This window comes from Bufo bufo, chromosome 2 (genome assembly GCF_905171765.1).
Source record: "Bufo bufo chromosome 2, aBufBuf1.1, whole genome shotgun sequence".
In the NCBI taxonomy this organism is placed as follows: domain Eukaryota; kingdom Metazoa; phylum Chordata; class Amphibia; order Anura; family Bufonidae; genus Bufo; species Bufo bufo.
The window spans coordinates 70,338,707-70,357,815 of NC_053390.1; the positions used below are offsets into that span (position 1 = coordinate 70,338,707).

At 46.7% G+C, this 19,109-nt stretch overlaps 1 protein-coding gene and 1 non-coding gene across 11 annotated transcripts in view; both read right to left on the reverse strand.

Annotated features, from left to right (window-relative positions):
- Window positions 1–19,109, reverse strand: part of UBAP2 (ubiquitin associated protein 2) — a 97,033-nt gene that overhangs the window by 21,130 nt on the left and 56,794 nt on the right. For all 10 annotated transcript variants that reach the window (XM_040421168.1, XM_040421171.1, XM_040421175.1 and 7 more), the window contains exons 14-16: window positions 17,215–17,384; window positions 15,135–15,351; window positions 11,783–11,822 (exon numbers count right to left, since the gene is read on the reverse strand). In XM_040421168.1, the coding sequence (XP_040277102.1) occupies window positions 11,783–11,822; window positions 15,135–15,351; window positions 17,215–17,384 (427 nt within the window). The remainder of the gene's footprint in view (window positions 1–11,782; window positions 11,823–15,134; window positions 15,352–17,214; window positions 17,385–19,109) is intronic.
- On the reverse strand, window positions 11,541–11,620 carry LOC120992699. The gene has a single exon (XR_005777088.1). It is a non-coding gene; the product is annotated as a small nucleolar RNA SNORD121A (small nucleolar RNA).

A 19,109-nucleotide genomic window follows, 5' to 3' on the forward strand; every position in this document is an offset into this window, starting at 1 on the left:
TGGGTCCCCATGCGTCTGTAGGGGGGACCCGATGGCATGGAAGGCAGCGCGATGGCATGGAAGGCAGCGCGCTGCCTTCCAGTGACGAGCCTTAAAGATCCAGCCCCCTGGATCTCACAGGCCGGAAGCTGTATGAGTAATACTCACTGTATTACTCATACAGCCAATGTAATTGTAAAGTGATTAGACCCCCAAAATATCAAGTCCCAAAATGGGACAAAAAAAAAAGTAAAAAAAAAAAAAAAAAAGAAGTTTAAAAAAATAAAGGTTTTCCCCCCCAAAAAATTAAAAGTTTCAAGTAAAAATAAACAAAAATGTCATTAGTTAAAAAAAATGGGGAAAGGGGGAAGAGTATACATATTAGGTATTGCCACGTCCGTATCGACCGCCTCTATAAAAATATCACATGACCTAACCCCTCAGATAAACACCGTAAAAAATAAAAACTGTGCTAAAAAAAACAATTTTTTTGTCACCTTACATCACAATAAGCGTAATAGCAAGCGATCAAAAAGTCACACGCACCCCAAAATAGTGCCAATAAAACAGTCATTTCACCCCGCAAAAATCATACCCTACCCAAAGTAATCGCCCAAAAACTGAAAAAAATTATGTCTCTCAGACTATGGAAACACTAAAAACTTACATAAATAAAAAAAATAAAAAAAGTATACATTTTAGGTATCGCCGCCTCCGTGACAACCTGGTCTATAAAAATACCACATGATCTAACCTGTCAGATGAATGTTGTAAATAACAAAAAAACGGTGCCAAAACAGCTATTTCTTGTTGCCTTGCCTCACAAAAAGTGTAATATAGAGCAACCAAAAATCATATGTACCCTAAACTAGTACCAACAAAACTTCCACCCTATCCCGTAGTTTCTAAAATGGGGTCACTTTTTTGGAGTTTCTACTCTAGGGGTGCATCAGGGGGGCTTCAAATGGGACATGGTGTAAAAAAAAAAAAAAAAAAAAAAAAAAACAGTCCAGCAAAACCTGCCTTCCAAGAACCGTATGGCATTCCTTTCCTTCTGCGCCCTGCCGTGTGCCCGTACAGCGGTTTACGACCACATATGGGGTGTTTCTGTAAACTACAGAATCAGAGCCATAAATATTGAGTTTGGTTTGGCTGTTAACCCTTGCTTTGTAACTGGAAAAAAATTAAAAAGGAAAATCTGCCAAAATAGTGAAATTTTGAAATAGTATATTTTCCATTAATTCTTGTGGAACACTTAAAGGGTTAACAAAGTTTATAATATCAGTTTTGAATACCTTGAGGGGTGTAGTTTCTAAAATGGGGTCATTTTTGGGTGGTTTCTATTATGTAAGCCTCACAAAGTGACTTCAGACCTTAACTGGTCCATAAAAATTGGGTTTTTGAAAATTTCTGAAAAATTTCAAGATTTGCTTCTAAACTTCTAAGCCTTGTAACATCCCCAAAAAATAAAATCATTCCCAAAATGATCCACACATGAAGTAGACATATGGGGAATGTAAAGTAATAACTATTTTAGAAGTAGAGAAATTGAAACTTCGAAATTTGGTATTTTTTTTACTTAATTTTACCAGTGTCATGAAGTACAATATGTGACGAAAAAACAATCTCAGAATGGCCTGGATAAGTCCAAGCGTTTTAAAGTCATCACCACTTAAAGTGACACTGATCAGATTTGCAAAAAATGGCCTGGTCCTTAAGGTGAAATAAGGCTGTGTCCTAAAGGGGTTAAAAGAAATGTGTCATCAGAAAAATGACCTGCTGTTTAAATCACTTTTTTATGTTTAACATATCTTTAAGGGAGCATACACACGACCGTGTTTGTTTTGCGGTCCGCAAATCACGGATCCGTGTGTTCCGTATGTCTTCAGTTATCTTTCCGTTCCGTAAGTCCGTATAATACGGAAGTGGTGCTTCCGTGTGTCATCCGTTTTTTACGGTCCGCAAAAAACTGAAATGGGGTTTCCTATAATGTTTTCAGTCCAGGCGTCCGCAAAAAACGGATGACATACGGATGCATTTCCGTGTGCTATCCGTTTTTTACGGACCCAATGACTTTCTATTTTTATGTTGTCCCATTCCTCTATTATTTCTACTAGAAGTTATGAATGAATTGCTAGCAGTCTGCAGTAAGGGTACAGATGGGTGGTAACCAGTTGGGGGGGTTTGTTGGCCCTGCCCAGTATGAGAATGGCAGCACTGATTGGATAGTGAGTCTGTGCAGGTATACACTCCCAACTGGTTTACCCTATGTACCCTTACTGAACACTAATAGCAATTCATTCATAACTTATAGTAGAAATAACAGAGACATAAGAACAGATTCTCCAAAATTGTTATTACATGGGAAATGCATGTAGCTATTAAAACAGACATGTCAGGAGGGGTGACAGGTCCTCTTTAAATAATTTTCAATGATTTTTAAAAAATTTCCATGTCACCATTTATAGTTAAACTAAAACCAAAAATCCTGCAGTTTTCACACTGGCCACTATGTCTAATAATTGGCACGACTTATTGGTTTACAGATTACTTTACTGCAGTTAACTCATTCTAATCCTGCCTGAAATGTATAGATAAAACAGGATTCACCATTTGCAATGGGCGATTGTCAGAGCTTAACTATTTTTTTCCTTGTACAACAACCCCTGTGCAGGGCACAGAGCATACCCTCCTGACCATTGTGTCTATGGCCCATCGGGCTGCTGTAAAGAAATTTTTGTTTTAATGCTTTGTATATGCTGTTGAGAACAGCTCAGGCAAGATGGCCACCCACATAATAATGTTCTAGAAATTATAATCATAATAAAAAAACTTGTTACTATCAGATTTTAACTGGCAGATAAAAATTTTGGCGACACATTTCCTTGGTTGGCTTTTCCCAGAAGCATTTCGAAAGTAGGAAATTCACATGATGGTTAGGTGGACACGTGCCAGCTGTCTGCCATAGTAACTTCTATGTGTATAAAGATGAGGCGGATATGACGACGACATGGAAGACTGATCTAAAGCTAAGTATATGCTAAAAAGGAGAAGGCAAAACAAAAAATGGCTGGGTAAGGGTCTGAACAAATTTCCTGCTCACGGTTCCCACAATAGCAGGGCTCCAGATGGCGAGCATTCCATGGTCGCCAATGCGACTTAGAATTGCAAAACGAATCACGGGTGAATAAATAGAGGACCTTAAACTGCAACGTTTATTGATAGGCACTAAAAAAAAAAAAAAAGAGACGGGGATTCATGAATCCTCTTAAAATTCCCAGAAACTACACTCACTCAAAGGACTTAAATACATAGGTCTTGAGTGTATCAGGTGAACTATATGTGCCTATTATGTCACCACCCACATGTTAGTGCCACAGGGGGAATATGTATTGTAGGCTATTGACTTTTCAAACCACTGAGCCTGGAGTGTATCATAATTTTAACACTCTATATGCCGGTACAGTGAATGAAAGAATAGACAGCCAATTGCCGCACTTAGCTGAGACCCAAGCTGCTCACAGCCCCTTGGATATGGGGGAGGAGAGGCACGCAACGGTGTATAAATACACCAGTCCACTTAGGTCTGTGTCGCTCTTAGCTTTGAGACCATATTAGTATAGATCGCAAGGGTATCTGATAAAAGATTCATGCAGATCCCAAGTGTAGAGATTGCGGAGGGGACCCTCATTCATCTGTGTGATAACCGATTTGTATAACAGATGAGGGGACTGCTCCGCTATACTAATAGGGCTACCAACTACTTCAAGGCTCTAAATCTACTGACTAAAACAGCGTGTCATGGCTCGATGTGTTTCCTCTAATAATAGTTCATCAGGAGCTATTTTAGCTGCTTAACCACCTCCCGTCCGTACGTTGACTATAAACGTCCGGGAGGTGGTTCTCTATTTCTGAATGGACGTTGCAGAACGTCCATTCAGAAACTGCAGCTGCACGCTAATCGTGCAGCTGCTGATCGGGTTGCCCGTTATGCGCTTCTGTTCCGGCCCGGCGGTCCTGTGATCGCCGGGACCGGAGAGTGCAGGAGCTGTGTGAGGTCTTTCAGAGACCTCGATCAGCCCTGCTCTGAGGCTGTACAGCGCTGTACTGCCTCTCTGGGGGGTGCATTTCTCCTGTAACCGGGGCTACTATGTCAACCCAGTTACAGGAGAAATCAACAGTGAAAAAAAAGTGAAGTAAATGTCCCCCAGAGGTCTTGTATAAAATAAAAAGGAGACTTTTGTATTACTTACCAGTAAAGTCTCTTTCTCGCTCTTCCTTGGGGGACACAGGAAACCATGGGTATAGCTCTGCTCCCTAGGAGGCGTGACACTAAGCGAAAGCTGTAAGCCCCTCCTCCATCAGCTATACCCTTCAGCCTGGAGAAGAGACTGCCAGTTGCGTGTCCAAGTAGTGAAAGATAACCACCAACCGGAAAAGAACTGTCGAGCCCCAACGGGGCAACCAAGCCGGAACCACACCTGTAACCCAATGAAGGGCGGGTGCTGTGTCCCCCAAGGAAGAGCGAGAAAGAGACTTTACTGGTAAGTAATACAAAAGTCTCCTTTTCTCGCCCATATTCCTTGGGGGACACAGGAAACCATGGGACGTTCCAGAGCAGTCCCAGAAGGGAGGGACCAGAAAAACTAGACCAACACAGAGGCATCAATCAACTGCCGCCTGCAACACAGACGGCTAAAGCAGCGTCAGCCGACGCATGAGTATGCACCCTGTAGAACTTGGTGAAGGTGTGCAAGGAGGACCAAGTGGCCGCCTTGCAAATCTGCTCCGAAGAAGCCCGATTTCTCTGAGCCCAGGAAGCCCCGGACCGCTCTAGTGGAGTGAGCGGTAACACCAAGGGGAGGAACCCTGCCCTTGGCGAGATAAGCCTCAGTAACAGCCATCTTGACAAAACGGGCGATAGCAACTTTGATGCCGCCATCCCTCTGCGCGACCCTTCCGGGACCACAAAGAGCGAGTCAGTATGCCTGAAAGAGCTGGTTACTTCCAGGTAAATCTTGAGCGCCCTGACAACGTCCAGGCGATGAAGCTTCCTCTCCCGCGGATGGGAAGGGGAAGGACACAAAGAGGGGAGAACGATGTCCTCGTTCAGATGAAAGGCGGAGACCACCTTAGGAAGGAAGGAAGGGACCGGACGAAGAACCACCTTGTCCTGGTGGAACACTAGGAAAGGTTCCAGACAGGAGGAGTGCAGCCAATTCGGACACCCTCCGAAGAGAGGTGATGGCTACAAGGAAAATAACCTTGCAGGACAGAAGTCGCAAGGAAACCGTCCGCAGAGGCTCGAAAGGAGAAGCCTGGAGCGCTGAGAGAACCAGGTTCAGGTCCCAGGGCGGGTACCGACAGGGCGATACGGGGGAACCGCGTGAGCCACGCCCTGAAGGAAGGTCTTGACAGGACCAAGGGGGGGCCAGTGGGCGCTGAAACAAAATGGACAGCGCAGATACCTGACCCTTCAAAGAACTAAGGCCTAGACCTTGGGCCAGTCCGCTCTGCAGGAAGGACAAAACGGTGGGGAGAGAAAAGCGGAGCGGAGGAATCCCCAGATCGGCACAGAACCCCAAAAAGGTCCTCCAGGTCCTATAATAGATCCTAGAAGAGGACGGCTTACGGGCGCGGATCATGGTGCGGACGACGTCCGCAGAAAAACCCCTACGTGTCAGGACGGTGGTCTCAACAACCACGCCGTCAAACGTAGGGACCCTAAACGCGGGTGGAAGATCGGTCCCTGAGAGAGAAGATCTTCCCTGGCGGGCAGCGGCCAGGGCGCGTCTGCCAGGAGCAGCATGAGGTCGGCATACCAAGACCGGCGGGGCCAGTCTGGAGCGACCAGAATCACCGAGACGCCTTCCGCCGCGATCTTCCGAAGGACCTTGGGCAGGAGAGGGATGGGAGGGAATATGTATGGGCGCGCGAAGCCTCGCCAAGGAAGAACGAGGGCGTCGGCTCCGCAAGCTCCGGATCCCTGGCCCCTGGACAGATAGGCAGGGACCTTGTGATTGAATTTTGAGGCCATGAGGTCCACGTCCGGTATGCCCCAACGAAGGCAAATGGCCTCGAATACCTCCGGGTGAAGAGACCACTCGCCGGGGTCGACGGTGGTGCGACTGAGGAAGTCCGCCGCCCAATTGTCCACCCCTGGAATAAAAATTGCAGATAGGGCCGGGACGTGGGCTTCCGCCCAACGGAGAATGCTGGAGACCTCCCGCATCGCAGCAGCGCTGCGAGTGCCCCCCTGGTGGTTTATGTACGCCACAGCCGTGGCGTTGTCTGATTGTACACGAACTGGATGACCCTTCAGCAGATGAGTCCAGTGTCGTAGAGACAGAAGGGCCGCTCTCAGTTCCAGGACATTGATCGAGAGTTTGGACTCCGATGGAGACCAAATGCCCTGGACGGATCGGGGAGGAAACACGCCTCCCCAGCCCGAGAGACTGGCATCGGTTGTAACCACCAACCAGTTGAGTGGCAGAAAGGACCTGCCCAGAAGAGGGGACTGTAACCACCAGCGGAGAGATGACCGCACCGGAGGCGAAAGATGGAAGGGATGATCCAGAGACTGCGGTGATTTGTCCCAGGAGGAGAGGATCGCCCGTTGGAGAGGGCGGGAGTGAAACTGCGCAAATGGGATCGCCTCGAAGCAGGCAACCATCTGCCCCAATACCCGCATGCAGAAGCGGAAAGACGGTCGACGGTGGAGAAGGAGACCCCGAACCGCCCCACGGAGGGTCAGACGTTTTCCCGAGGGAAGACGTACCTCCGCCGCTCCCGTGTCTAAAAGCATTCCCAGGAAGACGAGTTGTCTGGAGGGGGGAAGGGAGGACTTGGGGAAGTTGATGACCCAACCGAACCTCGCCAGAGTCTCTAGAGTGAGATCCACGCTGGCAACCGCTTGAGAAAGGGACGGAGCCTTGATGAGGATATCGTCCAAGTACGGTAGCAGAAAAACACCCCTGGAACGGAGTAAGGCTAAAACCGGGGCCAGGACCTTGGTGAACACCCGGGGGGCTGTTGCCAGCCCAAAGGGAAGGGCGACAAATTGGAAGTGGAGGTCCCCCACGGCGAATCGAAGGAAGCGATGGTGACACCGGGCTACCGGAACATGGAGGTAGGCATCCTGTATATCGATGGAAGACATGAAATCTCCCTGCTCCAGGGAAGCCACCGCGGAGCGGAGGGACTCCATCCGAAACCGTCGAAGGAGGAGAAAACGGTTGAGCTTTTTGAGGTCCAAAATGGGCCGCACCGAACCTCCCTTCTTGGGAACTACAAAGAGGTTCGAGTAGAACCCTTGGAATCTTTCCACTGGAGGAACGGGGGTAATCACCCCCCTGTCCAGTAAGGCCTGAACGGCCGCGGAGAACGCAGCCGCGCCTTTCGGGTCCCGCGGCGGGCGGGAGCGAAAGAACCGATCCGGAGGGAAGGATGCAAATTCGATTTTGTATCCGGAGGACACAATTTCGAGGGCCCAGGCGTCGGAGACGTGAGCCATCCAGACGTCCTTGAAAAGGAGGAGCCGGCCCCCCACCCGGGTGGGTGGGGGCGCGCCTTCAGGCAGAGGACTGTTTTGCTGGCGGTGTGCGGGCAGCCTGCGGCTTGCGCCAGGATGGCTGCGCCCGAAAAAACGGCTTCCTACGCTTGTCCTGGGGAGGAGCCGAAGCGGCAGCTGTGGTGGGAGCCCCAGAGGCCCTGCGGGAGGACCGAAAACGAGACGCAACCAGGGCTTCCGCGGGGGGCGCCCCTGCTTGGGGTTGAGGAAGATGGGTGCTTTTACCACCCGTGGCCTCTGAAATAAGTTAGTCTAAGCGGACCCCGAAAAGGCGGGAACCCGCAAACGGTAGCCCCGCCAAGGAACGTTTGGAGGCAGCGTCCGCTTTCCAGACCTTCAGCCAGAGCTCCCTCCTGACGGCAACTGCCAGGGCGGAGGAGCGTGCAATAAGGGCTCCCGCATCAAGGGAGGCCTCACAGACAAAATTCCCGGCCCGAATAATAAGCTGGGCCAAGGAACGTAGGTCTGGATGGGGACGTCTGAGGTCCAACTCCTGTTCCAGCTGCGCACCCCAAGCAGAGATTGCTTTCCCTGCCCAAGCAGAGGCAAAAACCGGTCTGAGAGCAGAACCGGAGGCAGCAAAAATGCCCTTGGAAAGGGTCTCCATGCGACGGTCCTCCGCTGGACTGAAGAGAGGACCCGTCGGGAACAGGGATGGCCGTGTTCTTTGACAGCCGAGCCACAGGGGGGTCCACCTTGGGTGGGGAAGACCAGGTGGCCACGACATCAGCTGGAAAAGGATAGCAAATGTCCAGCTTCTTTGGGTTGACAAAACGGGCGTCCGGGCGAGCCCAAGCCTTAGACACCACGGAGGAGAAATCAGAGTGGATTGGAAAGACTTTTGAGGCCTGCCTGGGTCTGATAAAGGAGACGCTAGCTGCGTCCGAGCTAGGGGGGGTCATCCCTGCACCTTAAAGGTGTCACGAATATCAGAGATGAGTTGGCCCATCGCTGAGGCTAGCTTGGACGGCAGGGCCGAGTCCATTTCCAAATCTGAAACCGCCAATTCACCTTCAGAGAGCGAATCCTTTGGAGAGGAGAGGCCCGTCTGGGTGCGCACGCGTGGCGGAGAGAGTGAGGCCTCAGAGGAGGAGGCTCGCTCTACTCTAATACGCTTCTGAGAGTTTTAAGTAACTTGAGGGGTGTAGTTTCTACAATGGGGTCATTTATGGGGGTATCCACTATGTAGGCCCCACAAAGTGACTTCAGACCTGAACTGGTCCTTAAAAAGTGGGTTTTGGCAATTTTCTTAAAAATTGGAAGAATTGCTTCTAAGCCTTCTAACGTCCTAAAAAAATAAAATGACATTTACAAAATGATGCCAACATTAAGTAGACATATGGGGAATGTTAAGAAATAAATCTTTTATAAGGTATCACTTTCTGTTTTAAAAGCAAAGTAATTGAAATTTAAAAAATTGCGAATTTTTACATAAATAAAAAGGTGAAATATATTGACTCAAATTTATGCCTATCATGAAGTACAATGTGTCACGAGAAAACAATCTCTGAATGACTTGGATAAGTAAAGATGTTCCAAAGTTATTACCACATAAAGTGAGATATGTCAGATTTGCAAAATTAGGCCTGGTCAGAAGGGGGCAAATGGCCCAGATGGGACGTGGTTAAAAAAGTACAGAGCATCAGCTGTCCCACCAGCGTGCATATCAAACGTTGCAGTTTTAGCGCCTCTATTTATTCACCCGTGATTAGTTTTATATCAGAGACCTAATATCCTTATCATTTATATAATCCGTGAATTGAGAATATCAAAATGGCGACAAGACTTTGTAGACCCTCCGCTGGGCTTTCATTCAGGAGACACAGGCGAGTTGCACCGACATGGAACGTGCCGCTCTCAGCATGCGCCATGTTCACCTCAGCAGCACAGGGGAGAAGGAGTCCGTCCCTCCTCCCTGTGCCCCTGCCACCAATGGACTGATAGCAGGGAGGAAGAGGGGCTGTGGCCACTGCACCACCAATGAATATAGTTTATGCCTGAATACAAACGCAGGCTGCAGGTGACGGCCATATCCCATACCTGACACCCAGCCTTTGACTGCGCGCCGCGATCTGCCGCAATTAACCCCATCAGGTGCGGCACCTGAGGGGTAAATTGCAGCGGATCGCAGAGGGCAGTCATAGAGGCTGGGTATGGGATATGGCAGGCACCCGCAGCCTGCGTTTGTATTCAGGCATAAACTATATTCACTTAAATGAATGTGTTAATTATATTCATTGGTGGCGCAGGGGGCGCCCCCCCCCCCCCCCAGCCCGTATTATAACTATTATAATCATTGGTGGCGCAGTGGCCACAGGGTCCCCTCCCCTCCTCCTCATTGGTGGAGCAGTGGCAGCTTTTGATCTGAGCCCCACCAGTGTAAACGTGGGGCTCAGATCGGGCACCATGGCAGCCAGGACGCTACTGAAGCCCTGGCTGCCATGGTAATCTCCCTGGTGCAGTGTGCACTATGCCCAGGGCAGCAGGTAGTGCGAGATCCTATTCACCCTAATAGAGCTCTTTTAGGGTGAATAGGACAAGGGATGAAAAGATCCCAGGTTCTAGCCCCTAAAGGGGCTAATAGTAAGTAAGTAAAAGCAAAAAAAAAACAAAAAAAACAGAATACTAAAAAGTTTGAATCACCCTTTTTCCCATTTTTACATTAACATATATATAAAAAATAAACATATTACAGTTTTAAAGTGCGAACTATTAAAATATTTAAAAATATCTCCTATGCAGTGAGCACCCTAACGGGAAAAAAACTAAAACATAAAATGTGGAATGCACACAGCTTTTTTTGGCGTTTTCTTTTTTCATGTGCTATCGAGCATCACTATTTTTTTATGGTATCGAAATCTAATCAAAATTTTGGTATCGTGACAACCCTAGGTAAGACATGTCTTTTATTATACCGTAATTATATGTATTTTAAATTTGGCGACTAAAAATTTTATTTGGCTCTTAAATTTTTCAGTTTAGGTGCCAACGGCTCCTTGATTATTTTTTTTTTGGTCTGGAGCACTGAATAGTCACACCTTTTGTTTATGCAAGCTCTGTGGTCATAACTCAGGATGAGCGAATAGACTTCGGATGAAACATCCGAAGTTGATTTGCATAATACTTCATTTGAATACTATACGGAGCGAGTGCTCCATACATTCTAAGAATGTATTGGCTCCTATGAGCTGAATTTATTACTTGGAACCGAACCAGAGATCGGGAAATTGTTTTTTACAGTTGAAATTAATGAAATTATGCGAAGTCTCGCGAAACTTCGCAAAGTAATAACTTCGGCTCATAGGAGCCAATACATTCTAATACTGTACGGAGCACTCACTCTGTACAGTATTCAAAGTATTATGCGAATCAACTCCGGATGTTTCATCTGAAGTCAATTCGCTCATCCCTAGTCATAACCTAGCTATAGAGAGACATATAATTCACCTCTCCACAGACCCATCTGTAAAATACTTCCCATCCCTTGCCATAGTCAGACGCAAGCGCATGCTGAGAACACACTGTATTTAAATCATGAGACCAGGGGTAAGCAACCTCTGGCACTCCAGCTGTCGTGAAACTACAACTTCCAGCATGCATGCTTATTCTGCTCTTCTCCTAACTCCCACAGAAATGAATGGAGCATGCCAGGAATTGGTTCACAGCAGCTGGAGTGACGAAGGTTGCTGACCCTTGCTCCAGAGAGTATATGTAAAGACAAAAAAAAAAAAAAAAAGATTTAGGACTTCATCATTTATGTCCAGGGATAAAGCCAAGTTTATACGTAAAACACACTAAAGGAGGTTTCTGATTTAAAAAAAAAAAATTACTTATAGCATCAGTCCTGGAAACTGTGCAGAGTACCAGGGGAAAACGAATTAAACATTAAGAGCTTGGCAGCATCTCCAATGCCATGTGCCAGCTGTGTGCTAAAGAGGATTCTAATAGAGAGACAGTTTGCTATGGATTAAGAGATGACGTCAATCTGAGACTGGCACAAGACTCAGCAAGTTGTTGTCCACACAATAATTAGGATATGTGCTTGGAATGAACCATCATTGTCTTGTTCAGTAGCTCTGCCCTCGCAACAGGGGCACGATTCTGGGGAAAGTTGATAGCCATAATAAAGGCTACAGTTATAGAGAAAACTTCTTAACGACTCCAGTTTTATGTTACTGCTGCATAAGTCAGGAGAACGCAAACAATGGTAATGTTCACAAAAACTGTACTTACTGTTCAAAGACACTTGTGCCCGAATTCCATTGTGTCCGTTCTAAAATCAAAATAAATGAAAGCTTAATACAATGAAGGGTTTGTGAAGCCTTGCCTTAAGTAATCGGCTAGAAATGCGCCCCCCCACCAAGAATAGGCATTTTTAACATAGGGCAGGGTATGTGGAACGGGAAGATGTGGATCTTTCAAGATGATACAGTCGAGTGCGTAAGGCCTCCTTTGATCATATCACGACACATATCCACAAACGTGTTATGAAGATCAGTCAGATGGCCTGCTCACACCTGATTGTCATCCTATTGATTGAAAACACTTAACTGATATTGGACCATTTAACCCACTAAATACATGATCAAGTCTAATGTTTCTGACTCATTTGTTTGATTTTCTTATCTTTACCTACTTTTCAGATTTGCTTTAAAACCTGGTGTAGTTTTAATTCAAATTTATGTTGAAATATGGAAAATTCTTAAGGGTTCACAAAGGGTCATTCTCCATTAGTGTATTAATTACGGTAGGTTTGTAGCAAGTGCATAAGACGTTGTCCATGCCCAGTGTCAGGAAGATCGAGATTTGTGACATGAGAAATGTGCTTCATTTGTACATTATATCCAATGCAGGCAAAGGGTCAATGTGTTATTTCTTAAAAATTTTTTAATTTAATTTATTTTATCAGTTACCTTTCAGAAATTAATTTAACTATATATGCAATTAATTCAGGTATTCATTTGTATTCTAAATGAATCAATTCTCGAATGTCATTATCATGCACACAGTAATCCAGTGCACCCCTTCCCCCACAGTCACTCAGAGGCTTCCTTTCAACTTTCACACTGGAATAGTTCCCAATCGCCATGGGAACCTCCCGTGTGTAAAGTGTACAGTCGGCTCTGAGGGGCGGGACATTTGTAGTTACGGTGTCCTCAGGGCTCTTCCTGGCCTCCCAGAGTCCCTTACATTGAGATTAGGCTACACTCCTCCCTGATGAGCGTTCCTAGCTCCATGGGAACCTCCTATGGTTAGAGTGTAGAGTCTGATATAAGGTTCACGATAGCACAGACGCGATCCTTTATCTTTAATTAAGGTTTTATATATTAGAGATTCCTCACACTTATTAAGTTCCTCTTTTATCATTCTATTTTATCATAAAATCTTTAATTTTACCATCAAATGGACCATTTTCTTTTCCCACATGGACACATCCCCTTTAATTTTGGCGCTTTCTGCACAAGGGTATATAAATCCACAATCCATATATTGTTTTGTATGCAATCCTGAGCTGATGAAAGGGACCTGCTGATCCCTGAAATGTATTTTATATTTGAATTTTATTTTATTTAACTAAGAAAATAAAAGAAGACCCTTTCCTATCCCTGGTTTCTTGCGCCAGAAAATTTAAACAAATCTGAAGCTCATTTATACATTAGACAGTGCCAGAAAACATCAAATCACCATACAATTATAATACAACTAGCAGAAGGACCCGTCTTCGCACGGGTATAATTCATCTATTTCACTTAATGGTTGAGTGTGTCGTTAAAAGATACAGTATCCACTATACCAGTGACATCTACAGCACCCTGCCCCTTAACACTGACCGCTCCCCCCCACAATGCCCCATCTCCTTAAAATGGGACATCCACAGCAGCCCAACCCCTTAACTTTGACCTTTACAGCAGCCTGCCCCTTTAACAGCGAGTTCCACAGAACCACACAACCTTGACAGTGACCTCCAGAGGCCCGCCCCCTTATGTGACCTCTACAGCACACGCCCCTTAACACTGACCATAGGTTACAGTCCACTTAACTGACCTCCACCATTCCCAACCCCCTTAACAGAGACCTCCACAGTCCCCTCCTCCCTTAACAGTGACCTCCACAGCGGCCTGCCCCCTTAACAGTAACATCCACAGCGCCCTCCCATTTAACAGTGACCTCCAAAGTGGCCGCACCTTTTTTAGTGACCTTCACAGCACCCAGGCTCTATAATAGTGATTTCTACAATAACCCACCCTCTTAACAGTGACCTCTACAGAGCTCCGTTCCCTTAAAATGTGACCTCACCCCCCCTTTAACAGTTACCTCCATAGCGGACCGTCCCCTTAAGGGCTTCTTCACACGAACGTGCCATGTTTTGCGGTCCACAAATTGCGGATCTGCAAAAAAGTCAACGGGTCCGCATCTAAGGCGCAAAAATGCAGCTCTGATGCGGAACCAAACCACGGTTGTGTGAATAAGTCATAACTGTGACCTCCACCGTTCCCTGCCCCCTTAACAGAGATCTACACAGCTCCCGCCCCTTAAACAATGATCTTCACAGCATTCCGCCCCCTTAACAGTGATCTTCACAGCGGCCGTCCCTTTATTAGTGACCTCCACAGTACCCCATCTCCTTAACAGTGATTTCCACAACACCCCGCCCCCTTAACAGTGGCCTCTACAGCAATCCGCCCCTTAACACTAACCTCCATAGCGGACAGTCGCTCTTAACTGTGACCTCCACAGAAGCCTGCCCCTAGGGTAGCCAGAGGTCCAGTTTTAGGCCAGACAGTCCGGCTTTCAGACTCCCTTGCCCTCCGTCTGGAGCAGAGCCTGGACGGACAAAGGAATGTCCTTCTGAACAGCTCACTCTCAGACAGCAGCACTGTGCTGTCTGAGCATGAGCTGCAGGGAGAAAGTCACCCTCCCTCCCACCCCTGCAGCTGACAGAAGTTGATTTTTACCTTCATTTCTTCAATCCCCGTCTGCTGCGGAGTGGGAGACTAAGGGCCTGCGAGCTTATATTGGCTGATAAGGGTCATCGGACTGTGTATGGCAGTTGGGATATAAGGAGAAAGACCTGCAGGCTTCTATTGGCTAATGTAGGTCATGTGAGGTGACACATTTGCATTTTTATATCTCAGGAACGATACGTCCTAGAGAGCAGAGACCGAGGTTAAAACCTTTCCGGACACCTAACGCGATTGTAAATGCGACGGTGCAGATTCCTTTAGCGGACATAAACACATAGATAAACACCGCTTTGTATATTCGATACATAAGGCAGTAGAAAAAAAAAATCATACAAAAAGGGAGAGGTTGGAGGTATATAGTAACTGCATCACATTCTTTGTTAAAGGGGTTGTCGGATTCAGAGCTTAACCCGGACATATCCACATCCCCTCAGATATGAGCATCGGAGTATTTCATGCTTCGATGCTTTCTTACCCTGCATCGCGCAAGGAAAGGGCTCTTTTTTTACATCGGCACACTGCTGGTCGGAGGTGAAGATGGGGATATATCCGGGGTCAGCTGTAAACCCGGACAACCCCTTTAAACAACATATAAACTGCAATTTGAATAAGGAGCTTACAGTGACAGGTACCACCTCGGGGGTCGACATGGAGCTTTGGTATCCTATTCTGTTGTGCACAGATGTCTGGTCGTAAGAGGAGGAGGAAGAAGAGGAGATTGTGACTGGACTGGTGCTCTGCGTAGAGTTACTGTGACTGGAAGTTGTGATTACTGGCGAGGTGTAGCTTGGCTCCGGCACAGAACTTGATATTGGCAAAGAGGTATTCAGGGAGTCACTAGGAAGAGAAACGTGGAAGAGTATGAAATACGATTACTACATTTAGTAATAGCACAACTTAATTTGTATTAAATGTGCTTCCTTCAAGGAGAGAAAAAACAAAAAAACTTCAGTTTTAATAGGCTTAATGGACAAGATGTTTACAGTGGTGGTACTAAACAGTTGTCTCAATTAGATTTCTATGGGGAACCCACTGACCAAACTGGATTGGAGGGCTCGTCATTTTATCATTAGTGATGGTGCCAGTTCACTGGCCCAAAAAGATATTTCAAAGCGAGCACTGACATTAAAGGGTAGCTGTCATGTTTTCATCAAAAAATCTATTTTAGCATATGTTACTGCTGCAGCAGCATTATGCATAAAGCAATCTTTAGTTTCTTCACATACCACTGTTTATTAGTTACGGCTGTTTAAACATTTACAATAGGACGACCTTCTCAAGATGGCCCCTCTGCCAGTTCATATGTAAATTAGGGCTCGCAAGTGCCCAGGGTGGCGTTCACCTCGTTGGAGCCCAGGCTGTTCTGCCTCTTTTCGTCATATCCCCGCCCCAGCCTCTTCCTGCCCCTCCTTTGCGTCCTTCTCTGCAGCGAGATCCCGCACCTACGCTATCCATTGCTTGGCCGGGGCATGCGCACTGCGATGCCCATTGTGGGTGTCTCTGGTCCGCCTCCTCGCCGTTGGCTGGTGCATGCGCAGTAGCTACTGCGATGCAGTGCCCACAATGGGCATCGCAGTGCGCATGCCCCGGCCAAGCAATGGATAGCGTAGGCGCGGGATCTCGCTGCAGAGAAGGACGCAAAGGAGGGGCAGGAAGAGGCTGGGGCGGGGATATGACGAAAAGAGGCAGAACAGCCTGGGCACCAACGAGGTGAACGCCACCCTGGGCACTTGCGAGCCCTAATTTACATATGAATAAAAGTTTTTGCCTTGGGGGAACTTCACAAGAAAACATCAAAGGTACCATTAGAATCATAGACTGCTATGCTAGAGCACTATGTAAGCGGTCTATAAGGTCACAATCTGGTGACAGACTCCCTTTAAGGAGGCTAATAGTTATTAAATAAAAGTAAAAAAAAAAAATAATAAGTTTAAACACCCCCCCCCCCCCCAATATAGAAAACAATATATCGCGATATATCTAATCCTCCCTTTGAACAGTAAGGCCCCTTTCACACGGGCGAGTATTCCGCGCGGGTACAATGCGTGAGTTGAACACATTGCACCCGAACTGAATCCGGACCCATTCACTTTTTATCGGGGTTGTACACCTCAGCAAACTTAGTGCTGAAGTGGTCAATGATATATTGAGGGACAGAGAATGGTTTAGGGATCTGGAACAGCTGCAAATGAAAAATAAAAAATTCCAGATGTTTTTCTTTTCAGCAGGAAAGGGGTTAAATCCCGGTGGTGTGCACCACACGTCCCAGCAAGCCAACAAGCAGCACATAACCTCACTGCATGCAGCCACCAGCTAGAATGGCTGCATGCAGGGAAGTTCTGCCTCTTCCTGTGCAGCTATAGCGCTACCATTGGCTGGAGCGTTGTTCCAGCCAAGAGCAGCGCTGGCAGGGGACCCAAAACACTGGTGTCCCCTCTGTCTCACCTCTGAGGTGACCGGTGCTGACTTGTTCAGCACCTGCCACCCCCCGACGCCTCTGACAGCTTCCTGCGCTGCGATGTGCCGGTCTCATGGCTGCCTGCCAGTAAGAGCAAGCATGGTGCCACGACTGCCCCCCGATCGTTCCCCAGAGCCCCGCGGACCTTAAGTCCGTGGGCGTTAAGGGGTTAATGCTTTTATTTTGGAGAATAATGACTCACAATGGAAAATTAAGTTTTGAAATTAAGACAACTTCCTCACCTTATGCTTTTTGAATATAGGTTGTTTGTTGTCTGACTTGCATTATCCGGACTTGTGTTTGATCCAAACTCCGGCAAGGAGGGCTCAGATCCAAACTCCAGGGCTCCAAACTGAACATTTAATCCTGTGACGTCGGCTGATCCTGGCATCTCTACTGCAGATGAGGGGATCTGAGGGGAAATGACAAGGTTTCACACATTAATCCTAAGGGCAACAGTGGGTTTGCACCAGCTGTAGCCACAAGGAATTCAATCCTCAATATCATTGGCTTAAAAATGTACCCGTTGTTCCAGAAGATTTCTCAGAATAAGCTGGCGTGTGCACGTAGGTAATATCACCATATCAAATCACTATATAACTTGTGGCATGCTGAATCTCTAATTCTCAGTTACTTCTGAGTGGAGGGTGGACACAAGCTGCTCCCCATAGACTACCTATGGAAACAGCAGATTCTGTCCCCAACTCACTGTTATTAGCTTCTGAATCGGCCTTCCCCTATTATGTGTCTTTGTTTCTTTCCGCACTTCCTCCCTTCTCATTCCCCCTTTCTACGGGACGATATAATCCGATACCGCAGACAGGAAGACTCACACTGACTTCTCACATACCTCTCAGAAATAAGTTTAGAAAAAGGGAAAGTGGCAGATGGGGGATGAAAACGGTTGATAATTCCATAACAGGGCACGTCTCTAATAAGATATATTACAAAGTTTCTAATAATTGCCTGTACTACTGATTTATGCTAAGCTGAAAGTCTAGTGACAATTTAAAAGATCTTCCTTATTTCCCCCATCTCTATGCCATTTTATTATACAACAGACAATATGTGCCCAATTTTAAAACCACCTAGATATCCGGGAGATGAGAGTGTGTATTATATATACACAAACACATACATACAGGAACTTGATTGGTACAATATGTCCACTATGGCACAGTTCATAGCAGTGATGAGAGCTTTGGGACTATACAGGGATATTCCAATTAAAAGTTATCCCTTGGGGTCCACCTGCTGGAACCCCACCAACCTCAGATGCACTCTGTCACTTCATTCATTCTCACTGCTGGCAACAGTACAGGACTCTGCTACCTCTGGCACATAGATAATAGCCTGCCAGATATGGCAAACGACAGGGAGAGGGGAACAGGCTAAGGGTTCATTCACACGTCCGTAGTGTATTGCGGATCCGCAATAGAACCCCCATAGAACTGCCTATTCTAGTCCGCAATTGTGTACAAGAATAGGACATGTTCTATTTTTTTCCTGAGCCGGGGACCAGAAGATCGGGGGCACGCTCCAGAAATGCGGATAGCACACTGTGTGCTGTCCGCATCTATTCCTGCCCCATAGAGAATGAATGGGTCCGCACCCGTTCCGCAATTTGCGGAACGGATGCAGACCCATTCTGCGGATGTGTGAATGGACCCTTAGAGGGGTTGTACAGCGCTACAAAAGTCATGACCCATCGTCAAGATAGGTCAGCAATATCAAATCGGCAGGGGTGTCCAGAGCCCATAGGATATTGATGACCTTTCCTGAGGACAGGTGAGCAACATTGTAGTGCTGCACACCTAGTGCTGGTCTGTGAAAACTGCAAATATCTCATCCACACTGGGGAATAACAGTGAAGATGAAAGAAAAAGCTCTATTTTCTATTGCTGGACTTAAAAGAAAACTTGGGTTTAATAATATGACATTTACAATAAAAAGTGGTTCAAGTAGAGAGCCAAACCAAAGTCTAAGGTATGCATCCCTCATTCCTCAGTGTTAAGCCAGCCATACACAAGACAAGTCAGCCAACTACTTTCTCTCCTAATATCCCTGTATTGTGAACCAGAGAGGTACAAATGTAGTTCTTGTATGCTTTAAAGAACTCTCAGCCTTTATTAGATTA